The following is a 22,048-nucleotide window of genomic DNA, read 5'->3' on the forward strand; positions in this document are numbered from 1 at the left end:
AACAGTCCATCAGCCACAGCAACCATGTGGCTCTGAAAAGTCACACTGGTGTTAGGGGTGGAGTTATAGGAAAGTAGATTCAGATCATCGCTTCATAATTTAAAGGTTTCCATAATTTTATAACATAAAAGACGTACTACGCCTGTTATTATTCTCATAAAGCACTTCTATATCCTCTACAGCCAAATCTTATATGAATCCTTTCTTTCAACTTACTAAAATTGGGCCAAATTCCCGCTCTATAATAATAGTAACAACAATGATAATAGCAAACACCTGTAAGAACATTCTTTGTGCTAGGTACTTTACATATGTTAAAGAAAACATAATCTTCAACATCTTCAATGATGCTATGAAATAGGTTATAGCATTAGCCTATGAGGTAGGATATGAGATTATATCATATAAATTATGAAGTAGGTTAAATCATTATATTTATTTTATAGATAGAGAAACGGAAGAACAAAAAGGGTAAGCAATGTGCTCAAGGTTATTGATCTAGTTACTGGTGAAGCTGGAGTTTGAACTTAGTCAGTTTGGGTCCAGAGTCAGTGTTCTTAACAAATATGCTATACTGCCAAATAGAAACTTCCACCTAAGGACGTCCACTCTCGCCACTATTATTCAATGCAGTCTTGGAACTCCTAGCCACGGCAATCAGAGAAGGAAAAGAAATAAAAGGAATCCAAATTGGAAAAGAAGAATTAAAAATGTCACTGTTTGCAGATGACATGATACTATAGATAGAAAATCCTAAAGATGCCACCAGAAAACTACTAGAGCTAATCAATGAATTTGGTAAAGTTGCAGGATACAAAATTAATGCACAGAAAACTCTTGCATTCCTATACACTAATGAAGAAAAATCTGAAAGAGAAATTAAGGCAATACTCCCATTTACCATTGCAACAACAAAAAAATAAAATACCTAGGAATAAACCTATCTAAGGAGGTAAAGGACATGTACTCAGAAAACTATAGGATACTGATGAAAGAAAGCAAAGATGACACAAACAGATGGAGAGATATACCATGTTCTTAGATTGGAAGAATCAACAGTGTGAAAATGACTATACCACCCAAAGCAATCTACAGATTCAATGCAATCCCTATCAAATTACCAACAGCGTTTTTCACCGAACTAGAACAAAAGATTTTACAATTTGTATGGAAACACAAAAGACCCCAAATAGCCAAAGCAATCTTGAGAAAGAAAAACGGAGCTGGAGGAATCAGGCTCCCTGACTTCAGGCTATACTGAAGCCAGAAGCTACACAAAGCTATACAAAGCCAAAGTAATCAAAACAGTATGGTACTGGCACAAAAACAGAAATATAGATCAATGGAACAGGATAGAAAGCCCAGAGATAAACCCACGCACCTATGGTCTCCTAATCTATGACAAAGGAGGCAAGAATATACAATGGAGAAAAGACAGTCTCTTCAATAAGTGGTGCTGGGAAACTGGACAGTTACATGTAAAAGAATAAAACTAGAACACTCCCTAACACCACACACAAAAATAAACTCAAAATGAAATAAAGACCTAAATGTAAGACCAGACACTATAAAACGCTCACAGGAAAACAGGGAAGAACATTCTTTGACATAAATCACAGCAAGATCTTTTTTCACCTACCTCCTAGAGAAATGAAAATGAAAACAAAAATAAACAAATGGGACCTAATGAAACTTAAAAGCTTTTGCACAACAAAGAAAACCATAAACGAGATGAAAAGACAACCCTCAGAATGGGAGACAATATTTGCAAATGAAGCAGCTGACAAGGGATTAATCTCCAAAGCATACAAACAACTCATGCAGCTCAATATCAAAAAAACAAACAACCCGATCAAAAAACGGGCAGAAGACCTAAATAGACATTTCTCCAAAGAAGACGTACAGGTAGCCAAGAGGCACATGAAAAAATGCTCAACATCACTAATTATTAGAGAAATGCAGATCAAAACTACAATGAGGTATCACCTCACACCGGTCAGAATGGCCATCATCAAAAAATCTACATACAATACAGGCTGGAGAGGGAGTGGAGAAAAGGGAAGGAGCCCTCTTGCACTGTTGGTGGGAATGTAAATTAATACAACCACTGTGGAAAACAGTATGGAGGTTCCTTAAAAAAACAAAACTAGAACTACCATATGACCCAGCAATCCCACTACTGGGCATATACCCTGAGAAAACCATAATTCAAAAAGGCACATGCACCCGAATGTTCACTGCAACACTATTTACAAAAGCCAGGTCATGGAAACAACCTAAATGTCCATTGATAGATGAATGGATAAAGAAGATGTGGTACATATATATACAATGGGATATTACTCAGTCATAAAAAGGAACAAAACTGGGTCATTTGGAGAGATGTGGATGGACCTAGAGTCTGTCATACAGAGTGAATTAAGTCAGAAAGAGAAAACACAAATATCATATATTAACTCATACATGTGGAATCTAGAAAATGGTACAGATGAACCTATTTGCAGGGCAGGAATAGAGACGCAGATGTAGAGAATGGACGTGTGGACATGGTGGGGGGAAGAGGGGGATGGATGAACTGGGAGATTGGGATTGACATATAAACACTACTATGTGTAAAACAGATAACTAGTGGGAACCTGCTGTATGGTGCAGGGAGCTCAGCTTAGTGCTCTGTGGTGACATAGATGGGTGGGATTGGGGGTGGGGTGGGAGGGAGGTCCAAGAGAGGGAATATATGTATACATATAGCTGATTCATACAGGAGAAACTAAAACAACATTGTAAAGTGACTATACCCCAATGAGGAAAAAAAAAAGAAACTTCCACTTAAATTACAATTCAGATCTATGTATCTATCTATAACTATATAGCAAGGCGCTGTCATTTCAAGTTAAGTTGGTGGTGAGAAAACATAACAAAACCCAGAGTACTGAAGGAAAGTTTGCATATTGAACATTATCACCTGCCAGACTCTTTCTTCAGGTTTTGGAATACACTCAGGCTTGTGCACTTCCATTCCCAGCCCACGTCAAAAGACTGATGGATCCTACTCTGGAGAAATTGGCTCAAGAAACAGCACCCTCAGATTCTGATGTCTGGGGACTGCCCAAGGAAAAAGCCAGCTCACTGCCTAAACATAATATAGTAAGTTTGCCAGACTATAAGCCCACCTATACATACCTACCTACCTGTCTACTTTTTGGTGTCTTACTTCTTAAAAAAATTGAGATATAATTGACATACAACATTACAGTCAACCCCCATATCTGTGGTTTCCACATTACAGGATTCAATCAACCAGAATGAAAATATTAAAAAAACATTTCCGAAAAGTAAAACTTAAATTTGCTGTGCACCGGCAATTATTTACATAGCATTTATATTGTATTAGTAAGTAATCTAGACATGATTTAAAGTATACAGGAGGAGGGGCTTCCCTGGAGGCGCAGTGGTTGAGAGTCCGCCTGCCGATGCAGGGGACATGGGTTCGTGCCCTGGTCTGGGAAGATCCCACATGCCGCGGAGCAGCTGGGCCCATGAGCCATGGCCGCTGAGCCTGCGGGTCCAGAGTCTGTGCTCCCCAACGGGAGAGGCCACAACAGTGAGAAGCCCGCATACCGCCAAAAAAAAAAAAAAAAAGTATACAGGAGGATGTGCATAGGTTATATACAAACACTGTATCATTTTATATAAGGGACTTGAACATCCACGGATTTTGGTATCCACAGGGGTCTTGGATCCAAAACCCAGTGGATACTGAGGGACAATTGTGTATTAGTTTCAGGTGTAAACATAATAATTCAGTATTTGCATATATTTTGAAATAATCACCACAATAAGTCAAGTTGATATCACCACATATATACAATTACAATTTTTTTTCTTGTGATGAGAACTTTTAAGATCTATTCTCTTAGCAACTTTCAAATATATAATACTGTATTATTAACTACTGTCACCATGCTGTATATTACATCCCCGTGATTCATTTCTTTTATAGCTGGAAGTATGCACCTTTTGACCACCTTCATCTATTTCACCCACCCCTCCCCACTCCCTGCCTCTGGCAACCATCAATCTGTTCTCTGTATCTGCGAATTTGATTTTTAAAAACATGGAATGTTTCATGGATTTGAGTGTGGGTCATGCTAATTTTCTTTGTATATTCCAGTTTTTAGTATATGTGCTGGTGAAGCAGGCACTTTAAAATGGTGTCTTATTTTTAAATATCAATGGGTAGAAAGGATCATCAAGCCTTTGGAAGGAAGACAGACAGGCACAAAGAAAAAAGGAATGTTAGAGAAATCAGAGACAATGCAGATGGCAGAATAAAACCTTAAAAATATTTTAATATATTTTACTAAGAGATGATATAACATTTATACTAAGATACTATAGAAAAAGAAACATTCAGAGGATAAGAAATAGCTCTTTAAAAAATTTATGATAGCTAAAATAAAATATTCAACAAATGGTTAGTTAGAAGAAAATTTAAAGGAACCCCCAAGAAAGGAGAAAATAAATGAAGAAATGGAAAATGGGAGAGAAAAAACAGGAAAATTAGGGAATCAATCCATTAGATCCAATATCCAGCTAATATTATGTTAAAAGAAAAAATGAAAAAACAGAGAAAAAAAATTATTCCACAGAAAATCCCGAAAATATTGCCAGAAGTGAAGAACATGAATTTCTATATTGAAATGTCCCCAGTAAAATGAGTGAAGATGAATTCTTACTAAATGTGCACATCTGCAATTGTAGAATATTAACTGTGGAGGTCGTGGGTGGATGATCCCACAAGTCTCTGGGACGGGGGTCCATGGGGGTGGGGTAACAGGTCAAACACACAAAGCAGGAATTTTGAATGACAAAGGAATTTTTTTTTCTGTAGCTGGAAGCTAGATAATATGAGGAAAATGTCAACGTTTTAAGGAAAAATGATTTAAAACCTAGGATTTCCAACCTAGGATTCATTACTCACCCAAACTATCACCTTTAAAGGTAGAATAAAGATATTTCTAAACAATGTCTTAAAAAAATGTACCTTCCATGTGTACTCAGGAAGCTGAGGGAGAACGGTATCCGTTAAAATGGGAGCGGGGAGGTGGAGACAACAAATCACAACAAGGAAAGAACAATGGTTCGAATTATTAGTCTTATTGGCATATTCTTACTTTGAAAGAAACACCAAATTAAAAAATATAAAGAGGTAGTTTAAAGCAATTCTATTCATTTCACTCTGACCTTATTCAACAGAGCATATACAAATCAGCAGTCTTTCCCAGAGAACTGGCGTTCCCTGGAGATAATTCCCAGTACCCGTGAATCATCTAAAAAGCAGGGAGGCAGAGGCCTTTTTCTGGAAGATGGGAGAAAATGATTTATGCTTCTTAGGTGTTTGTGGCATTGAAAGGATCACAAATAATAATTTTATAAATAAATAATAAATATAATTTTAATAACTCAAATAGTAAGTATTTACGGAGGCCAAAGTGTCTTTGAGTTTATGGAACAAAGATGACCATTAAAAACATAGCTTTTCCATAGCTGGTAGTTCCATTAAACAGGATATATTCACACTTAAAACACTGGCTGAACATTGCTTATAGACACATATCAACTACACTAATAGTTCTGCTTTCTCTTATATAAAAATACAAGAGTTTTTTTAACTTTAAAATATAACTTTTTTTAATCATAATAGAAACAACATTAATTTAATAGCTCCAAAAGACAGCCAATGTAAAAATTTTCTTCTCAAAGGCAGCTAGCTGAATACTGAACTTTAAAAAATATCCTTAGATTTTCTTACGTATGCAGTAATCTCTTTTTAGGAAGCTTTTAGTTAGGTTATATTATAACTTTATATTAAAAGCAGAAAAAAAACAACAAAAATCTCAGAGCCTTCAGTAGTAAAAAGACAACTTAAAGCATCTATGAACAACTTGATTCCTTATGAAATACTATCAGAATCAAAGGAACTGAAATTTACATATTCAGATTTCACTGTTTCAAGTCTCTAGCATTTATTTTCATAGCACATAATGCTACTAAAATAACAAATGAAAAAACTACAACCACAGACTTTTCTCTAAGGTTAACAAAAAAGTTCAAGAAAGCAGTCAAATAATCATTCAACTGTTGAAAAGTTTAGAAAAATGCAAAACAAAACCCAAAAAACCCTAGCACTTAAAAATTAGAACATCTTTCATCAGAATCTCAAGTTAGCAGTTAAAATCAATTAGTTCTGAACCCACTGTGAGCAAAGAAATTAGTTTTATTAGCATTTTGGAGAACAAGAAACAGAAGCTCAAAGACACTAATTTTTTTCTGAACAAACAGTATTAGCAGGACTAGAACTGAGATCTCAATTTTTGATGTCCTCAGATCAGTAGACTATTTCTGAGTGTAACAGATTCCAATCATACAGAGTAGATTTTTCAGCTATAAACCATAATATGATTTTATGTGCTGTAGTCACTGTATCTTTAATAGATTACAAATGACAATTTTCAAGTTCCTTAAGGGAATATCCAACAAGGACTAGAAAACAACAACAAAAAATTCTAGAATGAACATCTGCATTAAGACAGCAATTAAAGAAAAAGTTACAGAATATATTTAACAAGTAGCTCAGACCTTCAAAGGTAACTGAAAATTTTTGTTCTATAAGACTCCAGGAAAAACATCTATAATGATTTCTCAAGTATTTCTCAGTAAGAAATGATTTTTCTATATAATTTTTACCCAACTTCGCTATTTTTTTTTCTGCTTTAAGATGAAAAGAACATTTCTGACTTTGGGATTAACTAAACTTGACTATTACTGTTTTTGAGAAAAGGCAAAGACAAAAATGATCTTTCAGTATATGTTCAAAACACATGTTCAATCTTTTGAATATGATTTTTTTAATAAACAATGTCCAGCAAACCAGATTTTAAACCTATGATTATAGTTTGTTTAGCATTTATAAAATATATATTCTAGATGATATCATAAATCATAAACAAACTCTAATGTGGAATAACTTTTGAAGCTTATAGACAAAGCTAGATGTATTTAGCAGTTTACCTTGTTTCTGATTGTTTTATACTAGATTGTAATTGCTGTAAGCGCCTATCTGATGCTTCCTCTCTTCCTTGGGCAGACACCATATCCTCCTCCTAGAAAATAAAGAAACTGGATGCTTACTTTTAGTTTGTAAAAATTCAATACATCATTAAACAGCATAAAGAAAACAGCTCACTCTGTAAAGTTATTATATTGCTAGAATTTCTTATTTAAGTTTAAAGCAATATCACTTTGGAAACAAACCATGCATATTAAAAAAGGGGGAGGAGAACCTCACTATCAATTCTGTATTAGTAAAACAATAATCAAAACAGCCACTGCATATGGATTTCTATCAATATTCCAACTATTTCTATAGCACAAGTCTAAAAAAATGCAGGGATTTGTTGCAGATAATCTGCCCTCAGAATATGTTCTCTTAGCTAGGTTATGCTGCATTCCGTTATACTCATAGGATATTTCTACTTTAAATAGTGACGCTTTAAAATAAATTAATAGGTTTTATTTGTATCATCTCAAAAAAACCTTGCTACAGTGGATTTATTACCATGAAACATCCTAGGTTTTAGTGCCTTTGTTGTCATATAGTATATGTGCATACTTTATAAATCCAGTCAAGTCTTTTAAGGTATTGACAAGAGAAAAGAAAACATAAATTATGTACATGTATTATTTCATATTTACAACTCCTGTTGCTCTTAATTTCTTCCTATATCTGAGTTGTCACCTGGTGTCATTTCCTTTCAGTCTAAAGAATTTCCTTCAACAGTTTTTGAAGGACAGCTCTACTAAGCGACAAAATTTCCCAGTTTTTCTTTACCTGAAAATGCCTTTATTTTGCCCTCATTTTTGAAGTACAGTTCCACTGGACATACAATTATTTATTTATTTATCTATCTATCTATCTATCTTTGGCTGCGTTGGATCTTCGTTGCTGCACGCAGGCTTTCTCCAGTTGCAGAGAGCAGGGGCTACTCTTTGTTGCAGTGCATGGGCTTCTCATTGTGGTGGCTTCTCTTGTTGTGGAGCACAGGCTCTAGGCACGTGGGCTTCAGCAGTTGCAGAGCATGGGCTCAGCGGTTGTGGCTCTCAGGCCCTGGAGCATGCAGGCTTCAGCAGTGGTGGCGTGTGGGCTCAGTAGTTGTGGCGCGCGGGCTCCAGGGCGTGGGCTCAGTAGTTGTGGCTCGGGCTCTAGAGCACAGGCTCAGTAGTTGTGGCACACGGGCTGAGTTGCTCTGCAGCATGTGGGATCTTCCTGGACCAAAGATTGAACCTGTGTCCCCTCCACTGGCAGACGGGTTCTTGACCACTGTGCCACCAGGGAAGTCCCTGGACACAGAATTCTTAATGAGCATTTTTTTCTGTCAGCACTTCAAATATATTGCTTCAGTGTTTTCTGCTTCCACAATTTTTTGATGAGAGGTCAGCCTTTATTCTTATCTCTGTTCCCTGTTCATATCATTTTTCTGTTGGTGCTTTCAAGTTTTCTCTTTATAATTGGCTGTCAGTGTTGTCATGATGTGTTTAAAGTGATTTTCTTTGTGTTTATTGTACTAAGGGTTCACTGAGTTTCTTGGATTTGCTAATGTTTTCCACCAAATTTTGGAAGTTTTCAGTCATTATTTCTTTAAACATCTTTTCTGCCCCCTACTTCTGCAATTCCAATTACACTTTGATTGGCTTGCTTCATATTGTCCCACAGATTTCTGAGGTCCTGTTCATTTTTCTTTCATCTTTTAAACTCTATTCTTTGAACAGGAAAATTTCTATTGATCTGTTTTAAAGTTCATTGATTATTTCTTCTGCTCATTCCAATTAATTTTTGAGCCCATCTAATGAAATTTTTATTTGGGTTGCTGTACTTTTAAACTCTAGACTTTCTATTTTTAAAATTATTTTCTAGTTCTCAAACATTCTCTATCCATTCCTTCACTAAAATCTTATTTTACTCTAATTTAAAAATAGATTTTCTTTAATTCCGTGAACATGTTTATAATAGCTTATTTGAAGCCTTTCTTTGCCCGCTAAATCCAACAGCTAAATCCAAACTCAATGAAAATGAGTTTCTATCAACTTCTTCTTCCTCCCCCTCCCCCACCAATCATACTTTAGTGTCTAGTAAGTTTTGATTGAAAACTGGAAATAAAGATAACGAATCACAGTTTCTCTGGATTCTGTTTTGTTTTTTCGAAGATTATTAGCTTTTTTTGTTCAGTTAGGCAATTATCTTACCTAGACTCAAACTCTGAAGTGTGTCCCCTACAGTGTACAGCAGCTGGCATCTGTGATGAGTTCTTATTTCTTTCCACTGTTGCTCTTCTAACTAGGCTCCCAGGGAACTCACTGTGCCTGCATAATTTGAGGATCCGTCAAGATTTGGGCAGAGGTAGGGCTCATCCTCTTTGTGGCTTTGTTGCTCTTACAGATTCCCCTGTAATTTCCAGCTTTAATAATTAGATCCATCTAAATCTAAAGCCTGACCTTTCCTTGACACCCTCTTGAAACTTCCCCATTACATGTAAAAAGAACCAGTCTTTTATGCCAATAACACAAAATGTAGTATTAAACAAAACGTAGTATTAAATACTCCTTTTCCATCTACATATAACCAACTAACTAAAACTTGATCTTACATTAACATGCATTTCAGTAATGACGTGTTTAGGGATGATTATGATATTGTGATGTTTATTGACTTAGGGTACAGTGAATAGAAATAAAGTTATTTCCAATGTTACAATTTAGCTTCCTAATTTCATATTTCATATTTTGAGGACAATAAAATGATTAATTAATTTTCTAGCAATCCTCTTTAACACCTAATCCAAAACAGATCAACAATAAAATACATAGAAAACAAAGCTACAGACATCTGCATCCAGTTGTCTTAGAAAAAGGAAGATACCTTCTTTTGCATCTGTCCTTGAAGATCTTCCGTCACTTTAGTTAACTCTTCCACTTTTGCTGCTGCAACTCTCAGATCTAACTTGGCTTGCCTAAAGTACAAAGTAAATCAACAAACACTGTTTTCATAGACCATACAAATTTTTTAAATTAGAAATCTAAATTTAGCAAAATCAGTACCAACCACGATACACCTAAAAATGAATGTAAGGGATAAATACTGAAAGATCCCTTTATGTCGAAGAGTGTGAAGAAGAAAAAATATAGCTGCAGGGATGAGTACAAAGTGGGTATCATTAATACTTTATTTGGATAAATTATGCTTTATACTCAAATAATTCAATAGATTTCATGAAGAACTTTATCATCTTGATAAATTACCTAACAAGAATGTCAGTGCATTAAGTAGAATATAGTTATGTCTATAATTTCCTGAACAGAGTTAGTGAAATATCGCTGATTGGCCTTTCTATGAAAATGAACCTAAGTTTCAACACCTTGATCATTCCTTAAACACCAGAAGTATGTATTATATAATCACTTAACATAATGAACTGAAACATTTGTCACAAGATGGTCTAATATTTACTTTCTTCTGAGACTGAAGCTGCAAAGGACAAAAAGGACAAGTTTTTGAATGCTCTAATACTATCAAATAAGTTTCAATATCTTCTTGACTCCCCATAGAAAAAGATTTTAGAATAAAAATATAAGACTTTCTGAAACAGAAAAAAAGAGTTTTAATATTATACCAATTAAATACTACATGTAAATACAGAACATGTGGATTACGGGAAAAAAAACATACAGTTTTAGGAAGGAAGGTACTTTAGTGTAGGAACTGCCCATACTTGTTTCCTAATTATATTTTATGTATGTATTATAAATATAAATCATATTAGTGCTGTTGAACCTAAAGAAATTATTTGATGCAAAACTCACAGCAAATGTTACTTCACTACTTTTGACTCTAACAATATTTATAATTCCATAATTGGTTAGCATAAAAACAACAGGAAATAAAAATCTAATAGCTAAAATGTATCAGGTAGTTATTAGGTTCCAGGAACTGTCCTAAATGCTTTGTAGACATCGTTTCACTTAACACAATACCTGTAAATAAGTACTATTATTATATCAAACTGAAGTCAAGAGAGTGAGGGTGACAGGTTTGCCAACTTGCCCAAGGATTCACAAACAAGAATGAAATTGGTATTTAAACCAAATCCTCTATGATATACTGTCTACCAGAAAAAGTGATACCAATAATATTTCATAAGATTAAGCACTTAAGAATATGCTTTGCTTTAAATGAATCCAATTTATAAAAACCTGAGTTTATTAGACATTAATTTTTTCTACTTGCAAAATGATTCACCAAATGACAAAACAAAAACAAAAACAACTCCAAAACCACCTTACACGAATGCATGTAAAATCTAAGCTTAGAGACAATTTCAGGAGTGCATCTACTACATGAATCAATCAACAAATCTACCAGTTACAAAATTCCATATATTCTAAAAAGAAAAACTTAAGGAGTAAGATTTTATATAGTAATGACAAAACTGAGCAACTTCTGAATAAGCGTAGCACCCACTCTGACTTGGCTTTCTTGCCTTGAGAAAAAGGATAATAATGCTTATTCTACTTATGTCATGGGGTTGCTGAAAACCCCAAAATAGATAATGTACATTAAAGTGCACTGTTAAGTGTAAACAAATGTAAGATCAGAGCATGACTAAAGAAAAAAATTGTTAGAGCCACAGTGGGAATGAGGTGCAATATGGGAGAATCCTAGGGTCAGGAACCCAGTTCTGTCACTAACCAGTGATATAGCTTAATGCAATTCACTTGACCACAAGACTGTCTCAGTGGTCTCATCTCAAACAACAGGGAAGTGGAGAAGATAATCTGCCCAAACAAAAACTCTATAGTAGATGGTTTTCTGATTTCTATCTAATCTGCCTAACGATTCTACTTCTAAATTGTCCCTCAGTTGTGTAATCCATTTCCACTTCCATGGCCCAACCACTGGCCTCATCATTATTTCCCAGGATTATTCCAATAGATTCCAAACTAATCTCTTTACTGCTGGTATCCTCTTTAATTCATCCTCTATAATACATCCTATCTGCAAAAAAAAAAAAAAAAAAAGTTATCTGATGATAAAAAAATTCTTGTTTTAAAAAAAATTTATTTATTTTTTGGCTGCGATGGGACTTCACTGCTACACGTGGGCTTTCTCTAGTTGCAGTGAATGGAGGCTACTCTTCGTTGCAGTGCGCAGGCTTCTCATTGCGGTGGCTTCTCTTGTTGCGGAGCATGGGCTCTAGGTGCACGGGCTCCGTAGTTGTGGCTCACGGGCTCTAGAGTGCAGGCTGAGCAGCTGTAGCTCATGGGCTTAGTTGCTCCACAGCATGTGGGATCTTCTTGGACAAGGGCTCAAACCTGTGTCCCCTGCATTGGAAGGTGGATTCTTAACCACTGTGCCACCAGGGAAGCCCACTGGTGATAAAAATTCTTGTTTATTAATGATTTCTGGATTCCCCACTTCTTTGGGAATATAATCAACACTCCTCAGTGTGGCATATAGTTAGTCATCATCTGGTTTCAAAGAGTCTCATCTCTTGCTAATTCCCCTCATGTAATTTATATTCCTGGTATCACAGACGACTAACTCCCTGTTTCTGAAACACAGCCTTGCCTATTTTTTTCACATGTTTGACTTGACTAGCCTCCTTCTGCTTTTTCTGATAAATTCCTCAACAATCTTAAAGACTAACCTCAAAAATCTCATTTGAAGTCTTCTCTAACTTCTCTTAGGCAAAAGACCTTATAATACCAGCCCCCATGATTAATAACACTTTATACATTTTTAACAGATACTCCTCTTATGGAACTGTGAGTTTATGAAAAATAATATGGAATGTAAGATCATTAAAGGCAAGGATCACATTTTATTAAATTTTAAATCCTCAGGGATAGCACAGTACCTGGCATATAGTAGACAAGTAAATACATCATAAGTGAATGAAAGAAAGCACAAGAGGAAAAGAGAGAGACAGGAGAGTCATGGGTATAACTATGTCTTCATACTTTGCTTAGATCTTACATATCCAATTTTTTATTCATGTGCGGAAATCCTAAAATAATAATTTTGTGAACAATTCTTCAAAATATATCTTGTTTGAAACAGAATCTTTCATTTGAAACAGAATCTCTCTCTTACATAAGAAATAAGAAATTCAGGCACTGGCCTTAAGACTTGTTTTTTATAAGTTATTAAAAAGAAAAATATTCTGAAAGCACTTAAGTTATTATATTACATTCCCTAAAACACACAAAGAACTATGTTTTGGGGGAAAATAAGCAGTAGTTTTATATATACTTTTTTATTCCTACATTGTTCCACAAGATAGAAAAGAAATAAATAGTTCCTTATATCTACTTCTAGCATGAAATACTGAAACATATTCTAGAATAAAAGCTGTATCCTCCTATACCTGGCTCTACCACCACAGAAGGCCATGTGAACTGAGCCAATCGCTTAACTTCTCTAAGGCTCAGAATTGCAGCCATAAACTGGAGATAAAAACAATTTTCCTGTACAGCTCACAGAATTATCATAAAGTTCAAATAAACTAATGCATATTACATTACTTTATAAACTTTATCATAGTTTTCACAAATGTAAGCTATCATCATAATCTTGCTTCTTTTTAGATTTTGAGTTGTCAGGAATGGTGTGGTATTGCATAAATTTACAGCTGGATTGAGAAAGCTTGGGAGATGCCTGAATATCTGGCCTTGACTCTGGGCCAAAAAATGAAAAGTGAGATTTATGGTGTGCTGCTTAGAGTCTGAATCTTCTCTGGTAATGCTCACACAGGATCTGCTTACTGATGGCTTTCACCTGGTATAACTGGTTAGACAGCCAGGCTGGACTATGTGAACAGAGGGGCACAAAACCTTCTCTAAGCTTTCCTGAAGCCAAGATTCATTGTACACATCTTGGTGTTTCAACCAGGAGACAAATAATGTCTTTGTATGCAGAAAGACCATAGAGTACTTGTGTCTGGATGTCCTCCTATGCTTCCCTATGCTCTTTTTCTTACTGCACAACATACTTTGCCTGTAAATAGAAGCCTTATGGGAGTATGCTCTGTGAAGTCTTGTGAGTCATTTCAAATATTCAAACTTGTAAAATTTTTAAAGTTGTCAACAAAAATAATTCTAATTTTATTTTATGAAGGAACTTTAATAACTATATATTTATACTATCTTATGTGGAAATGTTTTAGACATATGTGTGCTTATGTATATACTGTTATAAAGGTCAAAACCTGTTTTCATTAAAAAAATTTGATAGATAGCCTCATACACCAGAGGGCAGACAGCAGAAGCAAGAAGAACTACAATTCTGCAGCCTGTGGAAGGAAAACCACATTCACCAAAAGACAGACAAAATGAAAAGGCAGAGGACTATGTACCAGATGAAGGAATAAGATTAAACCCCAGAAAAACAACTAAATGAAGTGGAGATAGGCAACCTTCCTGCAAAAGAATTCAGAATAATGATAGTGAAGATGATCCAGGACCTCGGAAAAAGAATGGAGGCAAAGATCGAGAAGATGCAAGAAATGTTTAACAAAGACCTAGAAGAATTAAAGAACAAGCACTTAAAAGAACTAAAAGACAAACAAACAGAGATGAACAATACAATAACTGAAATGAAATGTATACTAGAAGGAATCAATAGCAGAATAACTGAGGCAGAAGAATGGATAAGTGACCTAGAAGACAGATTGGTGGAATTCACTACCATGGAACAGAATAAAGAAAAAAGAATGAAAAGAAATGAAGACAGCCTAAGAGACCTCTGGGACAACATTAAATGCAACAACATTTGCATTACAGGGGTCCCAGAAGGAGAAGAGAGAGAGAAAGGACCTGAGAAAATATTTGAACAGATTATAGTTGAAAACTTCCCTAACATGGGAAAGGAAACAGTCACCCAAGCCCAGGAAGCACAGAGAATCCCAGGCAATATAAACCCAAACAGAAACACGCTGAGACACATAGTAATCAAACTGACAAAAATTAAAGACAAAGAAAAATTACTGAAAGCAATAATGGAAAAATGACAACATACAAGGGAACTCCCATAAGGTTAACAGCTGATTTCTCAGCAGAAACTCTACAAGCCAGAAGGGAGTGGCACAATGTATTTAAAGTGATGAAAGGGAAGAACCTACAACCAAGATTACTCTACCCGGCAAGGATCTCTTTCAGATTTGACGGAGAAATCAAAAGCTTTACAGAGAAGCAAAGGCTTAAGAGAATTCAGCCACACCAAACCAGCTCTACAACAAATGCTAAAGGAAATTCTCTAAGTGGGAAACACAAGAGAAGAAAAGACCGTACAAAAACAAACCCATAACAGTTAAGAAAATGGTAATAGGAACATACATATTGAAAATTACCTTAAACATGAATGGATTAAATGCTCCAACCAAAAGACACAGGCTTGCTGAATGGATACGAAAACAAGACCCATATATATGCTGTCTACAAAAGACCCACTTCAGACCTAGGGACACATACAGACTGAAAGTGAGGGGATGGAAAAAGATATTCCATGCTAATGGAAATCAAAAGAAAGCTGGAGTAGCAATACTCATCTCAGATAAAATAGACTTTAAAATAAAGAATGTTACAAGAGACAAGGAAGGACACTACATAATGATCAGAGGATCAATTCAAGAAGAAGATATAACAATTATAAATATATATGCACCCAACATAGGAGCACCTCAATATATAAGGCCACTGCTAACAGCTATAAAAAAGGAAATTGACAGTAACACAATAAAAGTGGGGGACTTTAACACCTCACTTACACCAGTGGACAGATCATCCAGACAGAAAATTAACTAGAGACACAAGCTTTAAATGACATAATAGAGCAGACAGATTTAATTGACATCTATATGACATTCCATCCAAAAACAGATTACACTTTCTTCTCAACTGCACATGGAACATTCTCCAGGATAGATTACATCTTGGGTCACAAATCAAGCCTCAGTAAATTTAAGAAACCCGAAATCATATCAAGCATCTTTTGTGACCACAACGCTATGAGATTAGAATTACAGGGAAAAAAAGTAAAAAACACAAACACACTGAGGCTAAACAATACGTTACTGAATAACCAAGAGATCACTGAAGAAATCAAAGAGGAAATCAAAAAATACCTAGAGACAAATAACAAAGAAAGCACGACCATCAAAACCTATGGGATACAGCAAAAGGAGTTCTAAAAGGAAAGTTTATAGCAATATAATCCTACCTCACGAAACAAGAAAAGTCTCAAATAAACAACCTAACCTTACACCTAAAGGAACTAGAGAAAGAAGAACAAACAAAACCCAAAGTTAGTAGAAGGAAAGAAATCATTAAGATCAGAGCAGAAATAAATGAAATAGAAATAAAGTAAACAATAGCGAAGATCAATAAAGTTAAAATCTGTTTTTTTGAGAAGATAAACAAAATCGATAAACCTTTAGTTAGACTCATAAGAAAAAGAGAGAGAGGACTCAAATCAATAAAATTAGAAATGAAAAGGAGAAGTAACAGTGGACACCGCAGAAAACAGATCATCATAAGAGACTACTGCAAGCAACTCTATGCCAATAAAATGGACAACCTGGAAGAAATGGACAAATTCTTAGCAAGGTATAATCTTCCAAGACTGAACCAGGAGGAAATAGAAAATATGAACAGACTAATCACTAGTAATGAAATTGAAACTGTGATTAAAAATCTTCCAACAAACAAAAGTCCAGGACCAGACGGCTTCACAGGTGAATTCTATCAAACATTAAGAGAAGAGCTAACACTTATGCTCCTCAAACTCTTCCGAAAAATTGTAGACGAAAGAACACTCCCAAACTCATTCTGAGGCCACCATCACCCTGATACCAAAACCAGACAGAGATATTACAAAAAAAGAAAATTACAGACCCAAAACACTGATGAATATAGATGCAAAAATACTCAACAAAACACTAGCAAACAGAATCCAACAACACATTAAAAGGCTCATACACCATGATCAAGTGGGATTTATTCCAGGGATGCAAGGATTCTTCAATATATACAAATCAATCAATGTGATACACCATATTAACAAATTGAAGGATAAAAACCATATGATCATCTCAATAGATGCAGAAAAAGCTTTTGACAAAATTCAACACCCATTTATGATAAAAACTCTCCAGAAAGTGGGCATAGAGGGAAACTACCTCACCATAATAAAGGCAAATCCACAGCAAGCATCATTCTCAATGGTGAAAAACTGAAAGCATTTCCTCTAAGATCAGGAAAAAGACAAGGATGTCCACTCTCACTGCTATTATTCAACATAGTTTTGGAAGTCCTAGCAATCAGAAAAGAAAAAGAAATAAAAGGAATACAAATTGGAAAAGAAGAAGTAAAACTGTCACTCTTTGCAGACGACATGATACGATACAGACAGAATCCTAAAGATGGCAACAGAAAACTACTAGAGCTAATCAATGAATTCTGTAAAGCTGCAGGATACAAAATTAATGCACAGAAATCTCTTGCATTCCTATACACTAAAAACGAAAGATCAGCAAGAGAAATTAAGGAAACAATCCCATTCACCATTGTAACAAAAAGAATAAAATACCTAGGAATAAACCTACCTAAGGAGTTAAAAGACCTGTACTCAGAAAACTGTAAGACACTGATGAAAGAAATCAAAGATGAGACAAACAGATGGAGAGACATACCATGTTCTTAATTTGGAAGAAGCAACATTGTGAAAATGACTATACTACCCAAGGCAATCTACAGATTCAACACAATCGCTATCAAATTACAAGTAGCAGTTTTTACAGAACTAGAACAAAATATCTTAAAATTTGTATGGAGACACAAAAGACCCCAAATAGCCAAAGCAGTCTTGAGGGAAAAAAACAGAGCTGGAGGAATCAGACTCCCTGACTTCAGACTATACTACAAAGCTACAGTAATCAAGACAATATGGTACTGGCACAAAAACAGAAATATAGATCAATGGAACAGGACAGAAAGCCCAGAGATAAACCCACGCACCTATGGTCAACTAATCTATGACAAAGGAGGCAAGGATATACAATGGAGAAAAGTCACTCTTTTCAATAGTGGTGCTAGGAAAACTGGGCAGCTATATGTAAAAGAATGAAACTAGAACACTCCCTAACATCATACACAAAAATAAACTCAAAATGGATTAAAGACCTAAATGTAAGACCAGACAATATAAAACTCTTAGAGGAAAACACAGGAAGAACACTCTTTGACATAAATCACAGCAAGTTCTTTTTTGATCCACCTCCTAGAGAAATGGAAATAAAAATAAAAATAAACAAATGGGATCTAATGAAACTTTAAAGCTTTTGCACAGCAAAGGAAACTACAAACAAGACGAACAGACAACCCTCAGTATGGGAGTAAATATTTGCAAACGAATCAACAGACAAAGCATTAATCTCCAAAACATATAAACAGCTCATGCAGCTCAGTATTAAAAAACAAACAACTCAATCAAAAAATGGGCAGAAGACCTAAATAGACATTTCTCCAAAGAACACATACAGATTGCCAAGAAGCACGTGAAAAGCTTCTCAACAGCACTAATTATTAGAGAAATGCAAATCAAAACTACATTGAGTTTATCACCTCACACCAGTTAGAATGGGCATCATCAGAAAATCTACAAACAGCAAATGCTGGAGAGGGTGTGGAGAAAAGGGAACCCTCTTGCAGTGTTGGTGGGAATGTAAATTGATACAGCCACTAGGGAGAACAGTATGAAGGTTCCTTAAAAAACTAAAAATAGAATTACCATATGACCCAGCAATCCCACCACTGGGCATATACCCAGAGAAAACCATAATTCAAAAGGACACATGCACCCCAATGTTCATTGCAGCACTATTTACAGTAGCCAGGTCATGGAAGCAACCCAAATGCCCACTGACAGACGAATGGATAAAGAAGATGTGGTACATATATATACAATGGACTATTACTCAACCATAAAAAGGAATGAAATTGGGTCATTTGTAGATACGTGGATGGATATAGAGACTGTCTACATCCATCTGTCACTCATACAGAGTGAAGTAAGTCAGAAAAAGAAAAACAAATATCGTCTATTAACATATATATGTGGAATCTAGAAAAATGGTAGAGATGAACCAGTTTGCAAGGCAGAAATAGAGACACAGATGTAGAGCAAAATGTATTGGACACCAAGAGGGGAAAGTGGCCGGGGAGGGGTGGTGGTGCTGGGATGAATTGGGAGATTGGGACTGACATATATACACTAATATGTATAAAGTAGATGACTAATAAGAACCTGCTGTTTAAAAAATAAATAAAATTAAATTTAAAAAACTTGATAAATAATAAGAATACTTATATTCCTACAAATGAATATTTTAAAAAACACATTTTTCATTTCCAGGTATGCTTCCATGTCAAAGAATTTAATATTTCTGAGATTTTTCTTTAATGTAATTTTCATCACTTATAATATTAAAGAGATTTGATCTTTAAAAAGCAAAGATTTGCTCTGTTAAGCAAAGTATAACCAGATATAACATAAAACAGAGGATATAATTAAATGTAGTTTATATAATACATATTTAAATTATAGCATTAACTTGTACAGAAATTAAACTGCTTTAATTATTAATACCTTTTTTTTGAGATCTGAGTCCATTTTAAGTAAAGTTTTGTCTGTTTTTGCAGGCTCATATCAAGAGAACTCTAGAAATGTGTACAATATTTCTTTCATACAATGAAAAGTGATAATATTTTGAGAGAAATAAAACTAGTTTTTATGGATTTGATACATATTCTAAATTTTAAAATTCAAAATAAAAGAAAAATGCATACACTAGCTACTTTAGTAAGTTCTTCTGTAAGTATCCAGTAAAGTAAAGCCAATCATTTGTGCTTAAAAAGTTTAGAAAATCTCCAAACAATTTTAGACAAAGTTCTGAATTTTTAAGATCACTTCTGCTTTTAGGAAACTGATAGTAAGTAGGAAAACTGGAAAAAAGCTTATTTTAATTTTTTCTCCTTCCAATTTTTAGTAGCAGTCTAATTAAAATTATTCAAAGGACAGAAGCCTACAAAGAAACTCTTAAAAGCAATAGATACTAATAATCCATGTACTGAGTTTTCAAAACTTTACAACAGAGGCTACTCAGTCGTGAAAGTTCATTTGTGTATAATTTTTACATAATTCAAAATTATATACAATTCAAAGTAGTTCAAAATTCTAAGTTCTATGTTGGAACATAATTTTTCATCATACTAGCAGTAGTTCTCTATTCTCTCTTTGTATGAAAGCAAGCTTTGTCTCTATCTGAGTCTTATTCATTCAGAATGTCTGGGGATGGTACCTGCTCATCTCTGTTTTTCAGAATCTCTATAGATGATTCTGGTATACAGCTACTGCCTTAGATTTGACAGAATAACTGCACAATCAATATGTTTATCTTTAAAAAAAGATTTTAAATCATTATTCCAAATACAATTTTAGAGTTATATAACTTTGGGTACCACTGACAAAGAACAAAAGATCTAGTAGAAAAATGTTCAAGAAGGACAGAAAAATCATCAATCAAAAAGAATCAATAACCAAGGAGAATGAAGTATTTTGTTTTAAGGCAAAAAAGGTACCAGTCATCTTGAGGAGAAGAACAGAGATATGGGACCAAATCCAAATTGAAAGAAATTCTGAAGAGTGACTATAGCAAATACAGCCTCTTCTTCCAAGCAATTTCAAAGAATGAGAAGAAGAAAATATAGTAATCTGAGGAATCATCAGGGGAGGTATATATACTTGAGGTCTTGGAAGAAACACACAAGAGACTAAGATTTTTAAAAAGAATGAATATAACTGATGGAACATACCAGAAGAAACAGAGTTTAGGGTTGTACAGTTGGCAAAGACATGGGGATATAACAATAGAAAGGAGGGAAAAAGAAAGGAATACTTCATCTGGCTCCTAGAAATTATAGCAGCAACAACAAAGGTAAGGCTCATTTCCAGAGCAAGGGAGGGAAATATCTGCTGTCTACTTATTAATACTAACTCGTAAATCTATTAACAACTAATTTGTAAATATCATACAAGCCTACCTACACAGGTTGGATACTAAAGTAGAATAGAGAAGAGCAAAGACAATAAGAATTATAATACACTGCAACACTCAAAGAAGCTCATTTTATTTCTATTGCAGAGATTAAGAAATTGTGAGATTAAGATTGACATATACACACTACTATATATAAAATAACTAATAAGAACCTACTGTACAGCACAGGATACTCTACTCAATACTCTGTAATTGCCTATATGGGAAAAGAATCTAAAAAAAGTGGATACATGTATATGTATCACTGATTCACTTTCCTGTACACCTGAAACTAACACAACATTGTAAATCAAATATACTCCAATAAAAAAGTTTTTTAAAATAAAACTAAAAAAAACCTAAAATTCATTCAGTTAGGCAACCTGCCCAAGTCAATAGAAAATTAAAAATAAGAATACTAACCTAGAGCTGTCTGACTTCAAAACCTATGCTCTTTATACTTCACACTGCACAGAAGCGCACTTTTAGGTTAGGTATGCAAATATGGAGTGTTTGCAAAATAAAATTATAATTATCAGTAAAATACATATTTTGAAATAAACCAGTAATCACCTATTAGAGGCAAAAGTTCCAAACAATGAAGTTATGAATTTGTTTCTGCTCTTGACCAGTAGGTTCTAGAAGTAAAGTCTCATATTCTTCTTTACGCCCCTGAAAGATTAAGTGGGAAAGATACAGTTTTGAATAGTGGGTGACCAACATTAAAGTAAAACAGTGTGAAGAGACAGGAAACTGACAGCAAAAACCTATTTTTTATCTTCAAACATGTTTTCTATGCTCAGAAAACTAGCTGCCAACACATAAGGGACTGTCTGGCAATT

At 34.7% G+C, this 22,048-nt stretch overlaps 1 protein-coding gene across 3 annotated transcripts in view; it reads right to left on the bottom strand.

Moving 5' to 3' along the window:
- The window catches only part of SCLT1 (sodium channel and clathrin linker 1), a 253,924-nt gene that overhangs the window by 118,157 nt on the left and 113,719 nt on the right, over window positions 1-22,048 (bottom strand). For all 3 annotated transcript variants that reach the window (XM_029235194.1, XM_029235192.1, XM_029235193.1), the window contains exons 10-11: window positions 9,977-10,067; window positions 7,072-7,163 (exon numbers count right to left, since the gene is read on the bottom strand). In XM_029235194.1, coding sequence (XP_029091027.1) covers window positions 7,072-7,163; window positions 9,977-10,067 — 183 coding nt within the window. The remainder of the gene's footprint in view (window positions 1-7,071; window positions 7,164-9,976; window positions 10,068-22,048) is intronic.

This window comes from Monodon monoceros, unplaced genomic scaffold (genome assembly GCF_005190385.1).
Source record: "Monodon monoceros isolate NGI ecotype Baffin Bay Population unplaced genomic scaffold, NGI_Narwhal_1 Super_Scaffold_20, whole genome shotgun sequence".
Lineage (NCBI taxonomy): Eukaryota > Metazoa > Chordata > Mammalia > Artiodactyla > Monodontidae > Monodon > Monodon monoceros.